The sequence below is a fragment of the Canis aureus genome, chromosome 11, assembly GCF_053574225.1.
Source record: "Canis aureus isolate CA01 chromosome 11, VMU_Caureus_v.1.0, whole genome shotgun sequence".
NCBI classification, from domain to species: domain Eukaryota; kingdom Metazoa; phylum Chordata; class Mammalia; order Carnivora; family Canidae; genus Canis; species Canis aureus.
In genome coordinates, this window is record NC_135621.1 from 57,993,112 (window position 1) to 58,013,703 (window position 20,592).

Here is a 20,592-nt window from a genome sequence, read left to right on the forward strand (position 1 = left end):
ACTGCTTCTCATTTAAGGGTTCAGTATGCACCTAAAAGTATTTTAGAAGTGTGACACTGATAGGAAGAGAACTTAGCTGCTCCTGACATTCCCGAAGGATTGTCACAACCACATGGCCTGCCTTGCCCTGGACAGATGGTAGGTGGCAGCAACAGATCAGAAATTGTAGTTCATTTAAACAATTTGGGCTTTGAAAAGGGTGCTTTTTAATTTATTATTTCATTAACTTTCTTTCAAAATAAAAACCACAGCTGCAAAGCAAGTAGACAATGAAAATAAATGAGCGTGACGTAACTCGTTTACAGAATATGGATAGGGTGCCTAAATCTTTATGCTATAATCTCTCAACAGCAAGTTTTATTTTAAAACTCTAGGCTTAGTTTTATTACCATTCTTAGCTTGTTTTTTCTTACGTTTTTTTTCTGCCTTCTCTTCGTAAGCACTGAAAATTTTAATGCTTCTTTATTGACAGGAGGGTGGGTGGTATTTGAACTTTCATTCTGCTTAAACTTTGATCTACGCCTATTGTGAAGATTTTGTCTCCAGGCATTGCATTGGTCATGGTTCAGTTACAGAAAAAATAATCCATTCTAGACAGTTTAAACAGAAATGGATTTAACACTGGGTATTAAATGGCTTATGGAGTTGCTGGGGGGGCTAATGAAAGAGTCTCTGGGTCAGTGGTTCTCAGCTTTAGCTTCAGACCCCAAGCATCTGGGTTGATTTTAAGAATATAGATCCTGGAATCTACTGCAGACATATTGAATCAAAACTTCTGGGGGAGCATGTGTATGTGTATAATTAGTAGGCTCCCCTGGTGATTCTAATGTGCAGATAGGGTTGAGAACCACTTTGAGGCTGAGGTTTCAGGATTGACCCTCATTGCAGCACTGGACCACCAAGGGAGCTACTGATTCTTTTGCAATCAAGAAATGTGCTGAATCGAGAAGCCGCTGGCTTTGAAATTATGTCTCCCCTGCCGCCATCAAGAAGCTGCCATGGTCTAGAAACTGCCACATCCAGGGCATAGTGACTCCAGAACCTGCCACACTTGCTATGATATTCACTAGTAAGATGGATGTCCTGCAGTCTGCCTCCTGGTGCCCAAGAAGCTGCAGTCACTGTGATCTCAGTTAACAACACCACAGAGAAACTAAACTCCTCTGTGGTTGTGCTTATCACAGAACCAGCAGCAGATGGCCTCCACCTCACTCACGTCCTCCCTCTGCATCTAGCGCGGTACTTCCGATGGTTGATCCTCTATCACATAAGGAATCTGAATTGCAAGAATGTTTGTGGGATGTCGCTTTAACCTTTCCAGCTCTACAGAGCAGGAAAGTAAGCTAGAAAGAGATGGAAATGGATGTTGTATATCAATCCAGTTATCTACCAAAGGCATCAGGAAATAGATTTGTTTTAAAGATAGGAGAGCGCCTTGATGTTACTAGCCCAGATTTGAGGGTAATGGAGATTTATACCTCTCAGGGAATAAGCGTGTGCATGTGTGCACTTGTGCACATGCTTTTGTGGAGGGGTGTATATAAACTAAGGAGGAATCAGAAAGAATGTCTTGCCCAGATAGGCTCCTTGCTTCCTTCCTTAGGAAAAGCAAATCTGAGACTGGCTGAAGTCTGTGCTTGAGAAGTATTAGGAAGGGAAGGGCCAGTCCTGCCTACTTTTTTCTGAGTTAGTGTCTGTCCCCTCTCCCCTTCCTGATCTTGGTGCTATAGCTCAGAGCCTGGGCATACTCTGTTCAATACCTGGCTTTGCCATTTGTTGCCTCTGGAATGCATCCAAGCAGCAGTATCTATGATTAGTTCTCTCTTAATCTAATCTTAACTGTATCCTTTCCTTAGTCAAGACATACGGATGTGTATTTCCTGTTTTCTAAAGCATTCAGGGCTAAGCATAATGGCATTTTCCCAAACTGTTTCTTCACATCTAGACATGTTCTTATGCGTTTTATACATTTTCTTCTTCTGGAAGTGGACTATGTTTCTTTTCATTAATTGAGGGATTACTATACTTAAGTATCTATTTGTGCTTCTTTATACCAGTTAAGATCTTATTTAGTGCTTTGAAAGTCAACTGTTTAGTCCTATGTTAGCTTGACTTAGGAATTACAAAAATTTAAATCATGCGCCCATTTACTGAAATAGTTAAAAAAATTTTAAATTATTCTGTTCATGCACTACAGTGAGAAATTATGTTATTATGAAATATATAACAGGATATTAAAATGGACTTTTAAAAAGTAAATGTTTAGTTCTAGAACAGTTTTAGATATAGAAGCTATTATGCAGATAGTGCAGAGTTCTCCTATACCTTGCATCTAGCTTCCCCTATTATTAATATCTTCATTACTGTCATACACTTGGCACAGTTTTGAGGAACCAGTTATTGATACCTTACTGTTTCACTAAAGTTCACACTTTATTCAGATGTCCTCAGTTTTTACCTAAATTCCTTTTTCTGTTTCAGAATCCCATCCAGAATACACATTACCTTTAACCAACATGCCTCCTTAGGCTCCTCTTGGTTGTTTCTCAGGCTTTCACCGTTTTTCATGACCTTGACAGTTTTAAGGAATATTGATTGGATATTTTATAGAATATAAATGGACTCTTTTAAATTTTAAATTTTATAGGAGCACCTGGGTGGCTCAGTAGATGAGCCTTGGACTTAGTCTGATCCCAGGATCCTGGGGATCAAGTCTCACATCAGGCTCCCTGCTCAGCAGAGAGTCTGCTTCTTCCTCTGCCTCTGCCCCTTCCCCATCTCATGCGCTTGCTCTCTTTCTCTCAAATAAGATTTATTTGAGAGAGAGAGAAAGAGCATGCATGCATGTGGGAGAGGGGAACAATGTAATGTAATGGTTACATTAACAATGATAATGCTATAATATTTAATAGTCAACTTGTGTTCAGATTTCCTCATTGGTCTCAAAAATGTCTTGTTGAACTAGTAATTTCAAATCAAGATCCAAACAGGGTTTATATATTGAATTCTGTTGAGTTGAGAAATGAGACTTTTGTCTCAGATTTAGCTGAGACCTGAGACTAAAAACAATAGTTATACCCTCATTTCAAGATGAGGTACTGCACTATCATGCCATTTAAAAGAGGTTTTTAAAACCAGCTTTAAGATCTTTAGCCCAACTTCCACTCAGGCTTGAGAGGATTTCTTCCAGGAAAGTGATTGGAGAGCAATGGCTTTCCCTGTTCTCCCCTCTCCTACTATGGAGAGAGAAATCACATGTCTACTGAGAGGGTCTTACAAGAACCCCCTTTTTTGAGAGCTTGGCATTTACTTGTTGGAGGTAGAAGGGACTGGTATTTGGCCCATACCTGCAGAAAGTAAAGAGGAAAGGCTGGTGATTCCTGAATGTTGCCTGCCAAGACCACAGAAAGAGGCAAATTCAGAGCACACTGCAACTTCTCTCAGTGGTAGGGCAGAGATAGGAGTTCCCACCATTAGATGTTACTAGAACAAGGGATCTGGTCCCGTGTTCATTGTAAAAGGGATCCCACTCATGCATCCTTCTTGCTGAGGGGTAGTCTCTCAGCAGAAAGGGGTTGGAGGTATAGCATTTGATACAGAAGTTGGGATAGGGGTGTGGATGCACAGCTGAAGTGTAGGTATTGTCCATCAAGAGAGGAAAAGTCAGGAATTTCTGGTGAGGAAAAGCTCTGAGTCTCCCCCAGAAACATTCTTTCAAAAGAACTAATCAGCTGTGAATAGAATCACCAATCCTGGAGAGCCCAAACTGGATTCCAAAAGTATGAGTTCCTTCTAATTCTCATCTAGGCAGAGAGAAACTGAGGTAGGGAGGTATCAACCATGCCCTCTCGGGCAGCCCCAGTGGCAGTCTTGGTGGCTCAGCGGTTTAGCGCCGCCTTCAGCCCAGGGCCTGATCCTGGAGTCCCGGGATCGAGTCCTACGTCGGGTCCCTGCATGGAGCCTGCTTCTCCCTCTGCCTGTGTCTCTGCCTCTCTCTGTCTCTCTGTGTCTCTCATGAATAAATAAAAATTAAAAATAAAAAAAGGTGCCTTCTCCCCTCTCTAGCCTAAGTACCACCAAGCTAGGAGAGGGAAGTGATTTTAATGGCAAATGTACTTCTGAGTTTTGAATATCAAATTGGACTGTGATAAAGAAAAATTGGTTCAAACCTGGGACAGAATTTCCTTCTGAGAAGAAATATGCTTTCCTGATAAAATGCTTAAGCAATTTTCTGATAAATTGTAATGAGATTAAAGCCTCTTCTGGGAAACTAACTACTTTCTCATCTGACTAATAGTCTGGCCTCTAATGATCTTGAATCCAGTTTAGTAGTAATTGTCCAACCATTTCTTTGCCTATAAACTATTTCTTCCATGAGGGAATCAAGTTGTTTAGGCCTCTTTAATTGTGGTAGTTAACAGTTTGTATTGTTGACTTCTGCTTTTTTTATTATTTTAATTAAATTTTTTAAAATTTAAATTCAATTTGCCAACATATAGTATAACACCCAGTGCTCATCCCATCAAGTGCCCTCCTCAGTGCCCGACACCCAGTTACCCCAACACCCAACCCACGGCTCCTACTCTTTAAACATAACGATTATAAAACTATTTCAATGGTAGAAATATGTTGATGGATAAAGTAATTTTAAGTTGTCCCTGAAATTAGCTAGAACTTAATGTCAAATTTCTGAGAAATCACTCTAAGAATCACTCTCAACCGATCCTTTGTTTTTTTTTTTAATCTTTTATTTTTATAAATTTTTTATTGGTGTTGAATTTGCCAACATATAGAATAATACCCAGTGCTCATCCTGTCAAGTGCCCACCTCAGTGCCCGTCACCCATTCACCCCCACCCCCCGCCCACCTCCCCTTCCACCACCCCTAGTTCGTTTCCCAGAGTTAGGAGTCTTTATGTTCTGTCTCCCTTTCTGATATTTCCTACCCATTTCTTCTCCCTTCCCTTATATTCCCTTTCATTATTATTTATATTCCCCAAATGAATGAGAACATATAATGTTTGTCCTTCTCCAATTGACTTACTTCACTCAGCATAATACCCTTCAGTTCCATCCACATTGAAGCAAATGGTGGGTATTTGTCGTTTCTAATGGCTGAGTAATATTCCATTGCATACATAGACCACATCTTCTTATCCATTCATCTTTCGACGGACACCGAGGCTCCTTCCACAGTTTGGCTATTGTGGACATTGCTGCTATAAACATCAACCGATCCTTTGTGATGATGAATTAGAGATATGTAGGTGGGATCTCCTCAAAAGTCTCTGTTGGGGGTACAGAGACTATATTGTCTCTCCCTAGGTCACAGGTTCTGGGGCTTGGTAATTTTTTAGACTCATATTATGCAGGCAGGATTTTCCTTTTCTGTATATTACCTAAAACATCATCCTACATCACACACAAACCCTTTGTCTCAAAGGGTTCAAGAAATGGAATGATTTTGCTAGGTTTTAATTTCAACCAGCAGTAACACAAAGCCTAGTTATTTAAAGGCTATTGCTCAGGTCACACAATGAAAACTTTTCTTCTAATTGAATCGTGTATTGTATGTGAAGCACTTACTTAGATTTGTTTGCATGAGAAGCCAAAAAGTCATACCCTCAGTGTTGGTGGTGGTGTATTGAAATTGGTGCAGCCTTTTGAAAAACCACTTGGGAATATGTATCAAGAATAATACACATTTATACAGTTTGGGTATTCTAACTTCTATCCTGAGTAATTAAAAAATATGGGAAGGAAGCTATGTGCATGACTCTTTTCTTCACAATATTTTTTATAGTAATGAAAAATTAGAAAAAACGGTGTGTAACAACTGGGAATTAATATGTAAACTTATGGTTATACTCAACAGAATATCATGAAATTAATAAAATATTAATTGGAAAGACTATAATATGGAAAAAGAAAGAATAAAGGTTAAGTTTATACTGATTTTAACTAATTAAACTATATGTATAAGAGAATACACAAATGATGATTATGTTAAGGGTATAGATGATTTTGTCCTATTTAAAAAAACTTCTCTGCGCGTAGATGTTTGTATTACTTAATATTAAAGTATTAGCAACGTTTGCTAAAAATTTTTAAAGTCTTAGAATCACATAGTATTGGCAATCCATGCCGAAACAGTACATAAAAATGTCTGTTTGCTAATGTTCTGTAGTTGGCAGACAGAAAATTTTTTAGCTAAGCAAATGTCAATTGTTGCTATAGCATTTCTAAAATTACAATAAAGCTACATAATAATTGGCAGGGTTACTCTTGGGTAAATGTGGAGAAAAATGTCAACGTCAACCTTATCAGTGATTAGATAGTGGCAGGATCTCAACCCAATTTGACTTTTACTTCTTGGGAGGCACAGTACTAGCAGGAAGACACTAAATAATTAGGATGAAATCTGGTAAGTATTTGCAACTAAACAGGATAGAGGAAGATCTGGGAGTAGGAGGAAATATCCAAGACCAAAGATTTTTTTTTTTTTAAAGGTCAGCTTATGTTCAGAGAGCTGAATAATTCAAAGTGCCTTGAGTATAGGTTACCTATAAACTATAGAATAACCTATAGATGGGGATAAGCAGGTAATAAGAGGTTAGTGGAGGGTGAAGACCTTCAGTTTTATTCAAAATGCAATGCAGAGACTGTGAAGAGATGTCACTGAAAAGAATGATACTGGGATCCCTGGGTGGCGCAGCGGTTTGGCGCCTGCCTTTGGCCCAGGGCGCGATCCTGGAGACCCGGGATCGAATCCCACGTCAGGCTCCCGGTGCATGGATCCTGCTTCTCCCTCTGCCTATGTCTCTGCCTCTCTCTCTCTCTCTCTCTCTCTCTCTCTCTCTCTCTGTGACTATCATAAATAAATAAAAATTTAAAAAAAAAAAAAAAAAAAGAATGATACTAAGATCTATGTGTATTCTAGAGTCTGCAGGGAATAAACTGGAAGGGAGGTAAGAAGAAGACACAAATTGTGAGGTCTCCGCAATCAATCAGGATCTTCATGACGTGAAATTACCTGGATTAGCACTTCCAGATTCTATTTTACTTTAAAATGTTTGAACCAAATTCTCATCCAAATCTTAGATGATTTTTGGTGTTCCCTAATAGAGCTGGCACATAATACTGAAAATCAGATTGCAGGGGATTATTTTAACTCTCTGGCCAGATGCAGAGAAATATGCAAAGGTATTGAAGCCAACAAATAGGTTGAGAAATGCAAATCCTCACAAGCGGAAAGACTTGGAATTCTGGAAGGCGGCAGATTCCAGGTTCCTTGGAGTGATGGGTTGCTTTCCACTTGATCTTAGCCAAAAGGCCGAGAAGCCATGTGATGGGCTGCTTTAAACGAAGACTTCATGACAGCTCACCAAGGGCCTGAACCTTGTAGGCGACTGGGATATTGTTGAACAATAATCAAGACCATTAAAAAAAAAAAGAGCTATGGGAGTGAACAGCAGACGAGACTTCCTTTCCGCCCCGTTTCCACTAGCACAGAACAGGGTAGATTTTTAAAGTTTCGTCCCAGAAAATAGCACAATCCGCCTGGGAGACGGATTCAGGCCCCAAACCTTTCTGACCCCACAGAAAAGGCGGAGAGGACGCAGCTGAGAACTGGCTTAAAATCGCCCAACAGACTTGGCAGTCGCCTAAACGCTGAGGAAGGAGTCGCTCGCTGGCCCAGGGCCCCGGCCCCGCGGCCCGCAGGGCTTCCACGGCACAACAGCCCCGCCCGGCGAGGGGCGACGGGCAGACGGGCAGCCGGGCGCCGCCGGCGTTGGCGTTGGCGTTGGCGCTGCTGTGCCCGCGCCGAGGGCTGCGCCGGGGCCGACGCGGGGGGGGTTGGGGGGGCTGCCAGCGCCCGCCGGCTCCCCGCCGCCTCCGACGTGACCCCGGCGCGCTCGCGTCCCGGGCCGGTGACACGCGCGGGCCACGCCGACAGGCCCCATGCGCGCCCGCCCTCCCCTGGCCGCCGCCGCCGCCGCGTGCCGAGCCCCGCTCCGGCTCCTCCGCACAGGACTAGCCGCCGCCATGTCTGCCGCCAGGCCGCTCAAGTCCGTGGACTACGAGGTGTTCGGCAGAGTGCAGGGTAGGCGCCCGGCCCCGCAGCGGGCGCCCCGGGACGCGTGAGGGGGCGGCGGGAGAGCGTCCAGCAGCGCCCCCCGCCCCCAGCCCCCAGCCCCCAGCCCGCACCGCCGCGGCCCGGACTTCCGCTCGGCCGTGACACAGCAGCCGCGGGTGGGAAGGGAGCGCAGCGCGCCTGCGCCGGAGCGCGGGGGGGAGGGGAGGGAGCGGCGACCGCAGCGGGAGGGGCGGGGCCCGGAGGGGGCGGGGCCCGGAGGGGGCGGGGCCCGGAGGGGGCGGGGAAGCTGCGGGCGGAGGAAGCGAGGCCTTCGCCCTAGGGGTCCCCGTTTCGTGGCCCTGGAAGTCCTGCGCCCGACTTGAGTTTCAGAAAGGACATCTGGGTGATTGACGTCTGAGGGTCGCCCTCCTGGAGGGGACAGTTCTTTTTTTCGGCCCCATGTAGTTCTTAAAAGACCTAAGTTGGGGGATCCCTGGGTGGCGCAGCGGTTTGGCGCCTGCCTTTGGCCCAGGGCGCGATCCTGGAGACCTGGGATCAAATCCCACATCGGGCTCCCGGTGCATGGAGCCTGCTTCTCCCTCTGCCTATGTCTCTGCCTCTCTCTCTCTCTCTCTCTATGTCTATCATAAATAAAAATTAAAAAAAAGACCTAAGTTATCTAATTTTTGTTTCATGATAACTTTAAGTTGCAAAGTATGTCATGTCTGGCTTGTTTTTACTGTTGTTATTTCTAAATGAAAATGTTAAATCCCTCTGAAGTTTTATGCAGTGGGATATAAATATGCTAGTGATTTAATATTCACTATTATTCATTTAAATTAAAGCTTTTTAACGTTGGGAGATTTTGCATCATACCTTTTTCTCTTTGGGTTTGATTTTTTTTTGTATATTTTTTTTATTGGAGTTCAGTTTTTTTTTTTTTTTTAAGATTTTATCTATTTAGTCATGATAGACAGAGAGAGAGAGAGAGAGGCAGAGACACAGGCAGAGGGAGAAGCAGGCCTCATGCAGGGAGCCTGACGCGGGACTCGATCCTGTGACTCCAGGATCATGCCCTGGGCCAAAAGCAGGCACCGAACCGCTGAGCCACCCAGGAATCCCCAAGGAGTTTGATTTTTTGAGTCTGATTTCCATTCTACTTCCGCCACAGAATTTTATCCCGTTGTTATGCGTGAGAATTTCTTATTGATCACCCTATCAAGCTGTTTTTGCAGTCCATATGGGTAGTATGTATGTGGACACATACACATGTATACATTTAGATAGATTTTGAAAAATTCTCTTTGACTGTAAAGCTCTATTGTTTTCTCCCTTCTGGTTTGAGTTGCCACTGTCATTATTATTGGAACACAGTTCGTGAAAATAATAAAAATACGTTTAAAGACATGATAAACATTATTCAACTTAAAAGGAAAATTTGTATTGGCAATTTATTTCTTGAGAAAGGTGGGGTGTTTATGGGACCTTGATTAAAGGAAGTGTGCTCTGTTTTGGTACTCTAGAGGTTTTTAGACTTTGGGGTGAGGTACAGGGTAAGCGTAGAGATGGGTAAGAGTATGCCTTTTGTAAACAGATGGGTTTTCCTTTCAAAGAATGGTTGTGAAAAAGGAGATAGGAAAGGAAAACGATTTCAGACCACAGGTGTTTTCTCAGGCCTGTGTCAGGAAAGAATACATGTGAATGCTGAAGATCTGGAAATTGATTTTCTTGAAATTATCCATGGCAGAAAGTGTTTGGGTACACCCAAGGATCTGGTATTCTGGATTGAAAACTGCCACAATAAGTCATTGGAAACACAGGACATAAAATATGAAAATGGTGGCAGAGACCACCTGACAAAATCTTGGGACCTTTGGACAGAAATGGCAGTAGGTAAGGAGTGTGTGTCTGTGCATGTGCACGTGCGCACATGCATATGCACATGTGTGGCGTTTATGGGGTACATTCCACGTGCTGAACATCTTATTATGGTTTTCTTAATCCTCATCACAATTTTGTGAGGTCTATGTCTTATTCCTGTTTCCACAATCAGAAAACAGCTACAGAGAGGTTGGCTAACTTTGACAAGTCCTTAGTTGACAAATGGGATTTGATCCTGCATCTCTTAAATTCGAAAACCTGCACTTTTCCATTATGCAGTGTTTTTCTGTTAATACATAATGTATTTCTATTGATTTTAACAATATATTTATACTTTTGTGCCCATGGTGATTATTTGCTATATGACGATCAATTTTGGGTAGCATTACAAATGTAAGAAAGAAAAATGTACTGCATGTGAACAATGGGATTTAAAAGATCGGCTTTAGGGCTAACTCCCATAGTTTGCAGTTTATTAAATGGAAGAGTACATGCATACTATTCATTTATCAAGGCGTCTAAGTAGTAGTATGTAAGACAATTTCACAATCACGTGTTTGCACACACATACAGTGACATTTGTGTCAAGCTCCGTACTCAATGTTTAACATGGGTTGTCTCATTTAATTCTCAACCCCGTGACCTCAATATTTTCCTCATTTAACAGGTGGAGAAATTGAGGCATAGAGAAGTAACTTTCCCAGGTTACACATTGAGTTAAGTGGTGGCCCTGGGATTTGAACCTTAACAGTCTGACACCAGAGCCCATGCTTTTCATCGTTACAATCTATCGATTCTCCTTTCAGTACTTTTCCACCTTTATTTGTCTTCTTCCTAACCTATGCACCAAACACATATATACACTGCTGCAGGACATTTGGACTCAGCCATGTGGACCATTCTGGATAACCCTGAGGACATTTGTAAGGTGCTTTTGGCTCCAGGGAGGTTTGACCTGGTCTGTAAGCAATCAGACCTCCCTCTCTCTCTGTTGCTTGCTGACACTGCCACTATTTCTGTATCAGTATGTATCTCTGTCTCACAAAACTCACCATTTTCTCATGGATTACCTAAGAAATAAATACAAACTATTAGCCTCTTGTCTGAGTCATAATGATTATGTAGACATGATTGACAATGATAACAAATAAAATTTAGTTTTAATATAACATGGATAATAATTAGATGGAACGTTGCAAATTTAACTTTTGAAAGTATGGAATAATAAAATCTTAGTGAAAACTGGCTTGCTAGAAATAATGGCTATGAAAATAAATTTACAATGGAAGTAGCTGTAGTTTTGTAGACTCACCTCATTTTCAGGGATTTCAGCAGTCTTGAGGAATACTTGGAGATTAGGTACTTTGTAGAAAGCTCCCCACTTGGGAATATTTAATGTGTACAAAACATAGATTGATAGATAAAATTGTCAGTAAAATATTTAAATGGAAAATATTCCCAGTGAAGATGGTTTCAGTGAGATAAACATGAACACGGAAGATGTGGAAAATGATTTAATTGTCCTGATGGATAATTGGTCAATGAATTAACCTGGCTTGAAGAAGTTTATGACAGAAAATATTTTCCAACCAAAAACAAGGTTTGTTATATTTCTGTTTAGAACGTTTGAATTTAAGACATCCTTGGTGACAAAAGGCAGTCGGAATATTCTAGAGGCCAGGTACTACCTGCCTTATTCTCAGATACCCATGGCCTAATTTACAGATTGTATTCCAAGACTAGTTCATAACTTGGTTGTTTGAAATTCAGGAAAATACACTTATAGGAATGATATTACCAACAGTGGATTCACTTCTCAGGTGCCTCTGCAAAGTTTCCATATAGAGCCCTTGGTTGCTGTTGCTTTCCAAGGCTGCTTCTCTTCCTCTACCTTTAAAAAAAAAATGTTTCATTTTAGAATAGTTTAAGATTTATAGAAAAGTTGGAAGATGCTGTAGGGAATTCCTGTATACCCTACATTCAGTTTCTTTAATTAACATCTTACACTAGTATGGTACATTTGTCACAACTGGTGAGCCAATACTGGTACATTATTATTAACTAGAGTCTATATTTTATTCAGATTTTTTTTAGTTTTTAATCTAGAGTCCTCTTTCTGTTCCAGGATTCATCTAGGATACCGCTTTACATTTAGTCATCTGGTCTCCTTAGGCTTCTGTAAGCTGTGACAGTTTTGTAGACTCCCCTCATTTTCAGGGATTTCGGCAGTCTTGAGGAATACTTTGAGATCAGGTACTTTGTAGAAAGCCCCCCACTTGGGATTTGTCTGGTATTTTTGTCACAATAAGCCCAGGGTTATGGGTTATCGGGAGGAAGACCACAGAGAGAATGCCATTCCCTTTACACTATATCAAGGGTACGTACTATCCCTGTGACTATCACTGTTGATGTTAACCTTCATCACCCGCCGAGATAGTGTTTGTCAGGTTTCTCCCCTGTGAAGTTACTCCCTGCCCCCCCTTTCCATCCTCTACATTTTAATTTCCATGTTCCCAAGAAGCTCCATGTGTTTCCCCCACCAATTTGTTACACTGGAGGCTTTGGGATAAGGGATAGGGGAGCAGGGGACTGACCTTCTGTGATTTTAGAGCAGTCATAGCCGTGGCATGGCTTAAAATGTTCCTATAAATCTTTAATTACAAAGGATCTGGAATAATCTGAAAATTTGAAAGGGAAGTTGATTAAGCTGTGTATGGATGCTTTGATGCTTTACCAGCTCTCGGGTGAATACTAATGACAGTCATAGAAATGGATTGTGGCCATCTGTTGGTTTACCTGTGCTTTAGGAATTTAACAGTTTATTTTTGACGATATTAAGTCAGATTTAGAATAGGAGTAGCTTATTGACCTACAGACATAAATACTTTTCTTTAAGATTGCTTACGATAAAAATCAGGATGAGTTATTAAATAGCTTTGTCAGACACCACATGATCTGAGTGTACACATTTTTTCTTATGTAGACGGGAAAAGCTGTGTTTTAGAGGTTGAAAATGTTAGTACCTAAAGTCCAGAAACATAAATATCGTTAATAAGCGAGGTCTGATTCCCTTGCTTATTTTTGTTCCTATAGCATTTCATTTCTAGTCCTGTTCTATTTCTTGTTTTTACTTCTCGTTTAATCCATTCTGCTTTCAACTACAATTATTTGTGTACATATCCGTGCCTCTTACTAGACAAAAAGGGTAGTATTTTCAAGGTCAAGCTGATGGCTTGTTTTTATAGCCTCTGCAGCTGTGCTTCTGGTGGGGACTTCAAAAGTGTCTTCAATTAAATCGAAGTGCTTGGGGATAGTTGGCTTGGAGAAGAAACAGTAGTGTGACGGCTGTTTCAACAATTTGAAAGATGCCATGGTGTGTGGCTCCAGGGGACAGACTGTGTATGGAAGGTGAAAGGTTAAAGGAAGGTCTTTCTAAAAAATAAAGATGTTCCAGGGCTGCTGTGTATGGTAGTGACTGGATGACTTCCTGCATTCAAAATTGACACATGCAGTCAGATCCCAGATGAAGGGGTACATTATAATGTAAAAATTTGATTTTACATGAAAGGATGCTGTTTAAAATTCATCATGGTTTCTTTTCTTTTAAGATTTTATTTATTTATTCATGAGAGACACAGAGAGAGAGAGAGAGGCAGAGGGAGAAGCAGGCTCCCTCCAGGGAGCCTGATGTGGGACTAGATCCCAGGATTCCAGGATCACAACCTCAACCAAAGGTAGATGCTCAACCTCTGAGCCACCTCAGCCTCTGAGGCGTCCCTCATCATGATTTCTTTAAACGTCACGGTTTCTTTGTGAATTTAAAGTAAGATTTGCTTTGCAAGTATATACCTCAGAGGTTCTCGCTGACACATCTTTACACAGTTGAGGCCAATTGAGCCTCAGCTCAGCAACATATTGTGTTTGGAACCTTTCAGAACTGAAGGGGCTGATGTCTGTCCCAGTTTCCAGGGTGGTGTGTATCTGGAAAAAACGTGCATTTGTCTTATCAGCTTCCCTTCTCTTTAACAAGTGAAGTGGAAGTGGTGCGGAGAGGCCATAAAAGCCCATAGAAGCATCTCTCCCAACACAGGCCCAATCCCAAGAAATGCTGTGTTCTAGCCAGGCCCGGTAAACTGCAGAAAATCCATCTCCACGTTTGCTTTTTTCTTTCTATACGGACCTTCCTCTCTTGCACAATGTGCTTCAAACTAGGGAAGAGGACTCTCAAGGATTCTGAGAAAATTCCTAGTGGATTATGGAGCTTTGAATGGGTAATTCTCGCACGGTTCACTGCCTCACAAAGTTAATGGGCTGGAGGTCCTGACCCGTCTTGATGCACATTCCTTGTAAGCCTTTAAAATAAGGGTTGTGGTGAAGGGGCCTAAGAAATAATACCCCCCTCCATTATGTGAGCTATTGACAAGACAAAGAGGAAAGCAGAGTTTGGGGAACGTGGTATGAATCTGCAGGTAGGTGGACTTGACGATAGTCTCTGCTGCGGAACCAAACACACTCACCGGGGTACAGGCAGGGCTCCCCTAACAAGGGAGTGGGAAGATGTGATCCTGAGAGAAACTCGCTCCCAGAAGGAAGAAGAGGGAGCACCTGGGCTGTGCTTGCTTCTCCTTGTGAACTCACCAATTAGATAAATCACTGCAGGTCCCTGAGGAGGAGTAGGGACAGGGTACGGTGGCCAGGAGTGTCACACTAATGGCTATTCTTCCTCAAAGAAGGAACTGTCATGGAGGCGAAGAAGCTTTCTCCTCTAGAAATAGGTTGTAAAGTCCAGAGAGAGCTCAACCATTTGAGTTCTTCCAGATGACCTGTTCCCCCAGAGTGTTTTTGTTGTGGGACGATAGGAAAAGTCAGAGAGGTGGTATGGTGACCGAAGTGGGAGATTGCCTGCCCCCATTCTACAGATAGAGGCAGGAGGGCCTACACCACAGGCCTGTCTTCGGCTTTCCTTCTTCTTTGCCATTTATTTATTTATTTATTTATTTATTTATTTATTTATTTATTGTGATATTTTAAAAAATTGAGATATAATTCACACACTATTAAACTCGCTTGTTCATTTAAATATTTATTTAAGATTTTCTTTATTTATTTGAGAGAGACAGAGATAGCGACAGACATAGCGAGAGAGAGAGCGCAAGTAGGGAGAGAGAAGGAAAAGCGGGCTCCTAGCTGAGCAAGGATCCTTGCATGGACTCAAGTCTCTATCCCAGGACCCTGAGATTGTGACCTGAGCCGAAGAGAGATGCTTAACCCACTGAGCCACCCAGGCACCCCTAAACTCACCCTTTCAAAGTATTCAAAGCATACTAAATATACAGTGATTTTTTTTCCAGTAGTCATGTTTTTGTACCCATCACCACTATCTAATTCCAGAACATTTCCACCACCCTAAAAAGAACCCCTCTGTCACATTGCCCTTTAGCAATCATTCCTCATTCCCTTCAGGGGGATCAGGGCTGAGGCCACTGCGATGTTTTTGGCCTTTTCCTCATGGTTTCAAGAAGGCTGCTCTAGCTCCATCATGATATTTACCCTATATGACATTCACCCTATATTCCACATATGAATACATGATATTCACCCTACAGATATACACCCTATATTCCGTTAATGAATGCATGATATTCACCCTTCAGGAAGAGGGAGGTTATAAGGATGAAACCACTGGCTGAGCCAGTCCTGTCAACAAGGTTTCCTGAAGCCCTCAACCAGTGACGTGGCTCACATCTTTTCTTACAAGGAAGATGGGAAATCTAGAAAGGCAACATGCCTAAGTAAAATCAGAGCCTTTTAGAAAGGTAAAAGGGAGAATGGATTTTGTGTAGGCAGCTAGCACTGTCTACCACCCATAATTCGTATATTAAAGAAATTTAACAGAGTAATTATTACATTCATTCCCAGGTAGTAGGACATAGTTCAGGAAATCTTTGATCTCCATGGTTGTCAACCTCAAAACATTAGATCTATAGCCAAGACAAGCTAAGTTTCTGTTAAGTCCGTATTGAATCTTTTCATACCTGATTTATTTCAGTCTTAGGCTTTTCATCCCTCTGTCACTGCCTACAGTCATGGGCATCACTTCCGTTTTCTACCCAGTTTGTCAAGCTGTATGCACTTAGCCTAAAATTATGTCTCTTAAATTTAAATGGTAGTCCTTTAGTTCTACTGTTTTAGGATTTGTTCAATAAATTTGTGTGTGCCCTTATCACTCATAATTATAAATAGAGCCACCAGATCCTGCTCCAGGCTTTTATCTCAAATCCTGTAAGTTCTATAAGATGACCAATTTAACCGTTTTGTTTTTCCATTCTTGTGGTTGTTCTGTCTTTATTTATAAAACATGCTGATATTAGTATTTCTGGTTTTGTCAACTTAGGCATGATCTAGTGGCTTCGTGCTATCCTTTATATTATATACTAAATATGTGTGTATACACGTACTGTTAACTTTAAAAGTAAAACTGCCAGTTATTTCACAAGCAAAAAAATAGTTTATTTGGGAATAAAAGAGAATAAACAAGGTGGCACATAACCTTGGAAGAGTCGGGGCAACAAAGGAGAGGCATGCTTTTTTAAGGAGAAAAGGGGTATATTGGGAAGGCTGTTATTATTATTTTTTAAATATTTTATTTACTTATTTGAGAGAGAGAGCGTGTGAGCAGGGAGGAAGGGTATAAGGAGAAGCAGACTCCTAGCTGAGCAGGGAGCCTGATGCGGGACTCAATCCAGGACCCCGAGATCATGACCTGAGCTCAAGGCAGAAGCTTGACTGACTAAGCCACCCAGGTGCCAAGGAAGGCTGTTGTGAATAAAAGGAAAGTCCAGTAAACTGGACTCAAGTCTCCATCAAGACTTGGGGTAAACTGGGAATTCCGAGTATGGTGGCTTCTCATTGGCTGAGCATTGTGGGGGTGAGGGGGACCAGGAGAGGCAGGGGGTGGAGGGAGGTAAGGAAAGCCTTTCTTCCTTAGGTTGGAGTAGTAGAGTAGGATCCATCTTCAAGGTCAAGCCGCTGTAAGGTCATGTTCCTCACTTCCTGTTGGGTATGCAGTGGACTGAGTCATAGGGTGTGAGAGCTCCTCCTGCTGAAACCTCCTGACTCCGTTTTAGTAAAATTTCCCATTACTAATTTTTATGACACTGTGTATTATCATTTACGTAAAGTTCTGCTAGAATCAACATAGAATTCTTGAGATTCCTTCTAGCTCTGGAATGCAATAAATTTATTATCACTTTGAATGAGACTTAAAGTCTAATCAATATACTTATATGTATATTTGCAATATTAGTAATGAATTATTGCAGAAGAGTTAAATAGTTCACTTAAATATTTATCAGCTGGTTTATCTTTCATTCATTATTCAACAGCTACGTGCCAAGCTCTTATCTAGGTGCCAGGAACATGTGTTGAACAAGACAGAAAAAAATCATGCCCTAATGGAACTTATAGGGAAGACAGGAAATTTTAGAAAGTAAACATTTACTTAAGAAAGGAATATCACCTTTGTAATGTCACATGGTAATCAGTACTTTGCATATATAGGAAACATATGGGATGCATTGCTGTTTTAGATGAATTGGTCAGGGGACATGTTGTTACAGGATTTCTTTTCCTTTAGTGCCTATGGTTCTTGGTCATGCCACTTTGAAGAATGTAGAGGTAGACCAGAGGAAGAGTGGGGGGCAGCCGAGCAAAGCTTATGGAGTGAGACTAAAACAAAACTTACCTAGTGATAGTACAGAGCTCCTGAAGAGGGAGAGGACCCGAGAGGGTTGCCAGCAGTTTCTAAGTCTACGGCTTAGAGTTTATAGGCCTGTCGGCAGGCTGTTTTAATCTGATTAACCTATTCGCCTGTCACCCAATCAAGTTTTTGTCATCTACCTATCACATGGGAAGGGGTGGAGGGCTCCTTCCAGGGTAGTGTAAAATCCTTTTAAGGGTGGTTTCCTCTTAGGGTGGGCCCCCTTGTCCCTGACTGGCTTTCTGCCAACTATCCATCATCAATATTTCTAAGGAGATGACATTGTGCAGAGACATGAATAATGAAATGGAGTTAGCAGTGAGAAGAAGGGGGAAGAGCATTTCAGGCAGAGAGAATAGTACATGCAAAGGCTGTGAGACAGGAATATGCTTGGCATGTTGAAGAGCACGAAGCAGGCAAATTTGGCGAAATGGAGCAAGCAAAGAGGGCAGTCCTAAAATATGAGGTAGACTCATCAGGCGGGGTCCAGAGGCTGTGGCAAGTAGGACACCTTTTGGGTGCAATGGCCGGCCAGTGGAGGTTTTAGGCTGGGGAAGAAGAAAGTGATAGGACATTTACTTAAGAAAGGAATATCACCTTGGGTGTTTTATAGAGAGTAGACTGCAGAAGGGCAGAGCTAGAAGCAGGAGGGCTAGATAAGGAAGCTGTTGAGAGTTCATGATAATTTGGACTAGGGCATAAAAACACTATTACCCATTTTTCTGGAGATAGTTGAAACAGAATCAACTTCTTTTTTCTTTTAAGTCTTAAATGAAGTTTGGGCATTACTCATTTCTCTAGAGATAGTTGAAACAGAATCAACTTTTTTTTTTCTTTTCTTTTAAGTCTTAAATGAAGTTTGGGGCTAGAAATAATTTGTAAAGTGAGTGTAGTGACATGGTTCTGAATATGTAACTAAGTGGCAAATAAGTGACCGGTTGCCTGGGCTGCTCCAGCACCAGGTCCAAGGAGGGCACAGGGGAGGGGTTTTTGCCTTTTCATTGTCTGCAGCTCCTCTCCTGTAGTGCTGCCGACTTGTAAAATAGGTGAGGGAACGTGATTTATTGCCAACATGATTGGAACGACGTCAACCGGTCGTCGTGCATCAGATCTGAGATACCCTACGAGACTTTTCCCTTTATGTTGCAATTCTTGATGGGAAATCAAGATCCTTTGCAGACCTTTCCCAGGCCTTCCATTAAGGTAACGCCACCCACTGGTTCTACATTTCAGTGGGCGTGGGAACCACCTGGAGAGCCTGTGGAGACCAGATTCCAGGACTTCACCTGCAGTTTCTGCCTCCGTAGGGCTGGGGTAGGGCCTGAGGATAAGATGAGCTGAGACCCCAGCTCTGTTGGCGCTGCCAGGCATTGGGCTACTCGTTGAATAGGCAAGAGCTGGACCAGATGTTTCCAATTTCTGTTTACTTCAGTTGCCAGGCCTGCTTTTCCTAATGCTGACATCATAGGGGGCTGCTGGCTGTTGAGGACCTCAGGGGAATGGGCACAGCTCATCCCAGGCCCAAGCAGCCCACCTTCCTGGCCAGCATCCTTTGGGATCCTCTCAAGCTTACAAATAAAAGGCTGCACACTTTTCACAGACCTGCCTGTGTTCTCTCCTGTTCTGTCCCTCTCTCCTCCATGGTCGGCCTTAGCTGAAGTTGCTCTGTGGTTTTTCTTCCAGTTCCTTGCATATCTACAAGCTGCTGTCTTTCCTTCCGTCTGTGTAACAAATTGCCTTTCTGACTCCCCTTCAGATCAATGCTTGCCACTCATCGTTTCTCCTCCTTTTACATGTATCTTTTAAAATATTTTTATAGCCCTATAAAAATTCCATTTGTGATATATCCTGTCTTTATCGCCTTACTCCTCTTTCTCTTCATATTCGTTTGATACCACAATATGCTTATCATCAGGAAACAGTTGACACCCCCTGCTATTATGGATCTGCTTACACGATGCACAACATTATCTAAGCCATCGATCCTTCTGGATCTTTTTAAGTAGGCTCCACTGTTGTATGGATAGGCTCCATCTTTTGACCTCTTTGGATGTTGGTTTGATCTATCACTTACGATTTCCCAATGTATTTAAACTTTTCTTTTTCAGTTGTGTAATTTAAGTTCAGTAACATTCACACTTTTTAGTGTATAGTTTAATGAGTTTTGAAAAACACATATAGTCATGTAGCAACCACCGCAGTTGAGATGCAGGGCAGTGCCTTCACTCCAGTAAGCTCTCTCTTGCCTCTCTACAGCATTCCTTCCCCCAGCCCTTGGCAACTGCTGATTCGTTTCCTGTCCCATAGTTTGGGTTTTTCCAGAATATGGAATTAAAATAAAAACAGAAATGTTTTATTGCATTCAAATTTGAATTTAGTCCTTGCATTTAAAAAAGGAATTCTAAAAGCTGAGGATGGGTAAATTGTATGTCAAATATACTTAACTGTCCGTGGTAATAAGTATTTTGTTTTATTTATCCTTTTGAAAAAGAATGAATATGCAGTGTGGCTTTTCGTGATTCTTTGGTTTCAGAATATTACTAGGTTTCTGCAAAAATAGCCTTTTCTGTTTTTATTTTAAAAGAAAATAATTTAAAAAACACTTTCTGAGTATGTACAGATATGAACATTTTTGTTCATTTCATTTACTTACTATTTAATAAAGTAAATGAAAGGTCAGGAAATACATAATGTTTTTAAAGGTAGACAAACTGACATTTCTTTTTATTTCTTTTTTATACAGGTGTTTGCTTCAGAATGGTAAGTCAATTTTTTGCTATTTTTTCTATTTATTATTTCTATTTACAGAGATAGAGCAGTTTTCTATTTAATGCTAGTCTACTGCTTATTTTCTATCCTTGACAGTAAATGAACT

General features: G+C 41.6%; 1 protein-coding gene across 13 annotated transcripts in view; it reads left to right on the forward strand.

Annotated features, from left to right (window-relative positions):
• ACYP2 (acylphosphatase 2) overlaps positions 1–20,592 on the forward strand; it is a 247,671-nt gene that overhangs the window by 95,502 nt on the left and 131,577 nt on the right. For 5 of the 13 annotated variants that reach the window (XM_077915395.1, XM_077915396.1, XM_077915397.1 and 2 more), the window contains one exon: positions 20,461–20,477. In XM_077915395.1, the coding sequence (XP_077771521.1) occupies positions 20,461–20,477 (17 nt within the window). Of the gene's footprint in view, positions 1–7,910; positions 8,105–20,460; positions 20,478–20,592 lie in introns of those variants that run through there. The other 8 variants (XM_077915393.1, XM_077915398.1, XR_013389550.1 and 5 more) reach the window with 6 other exon arrangements.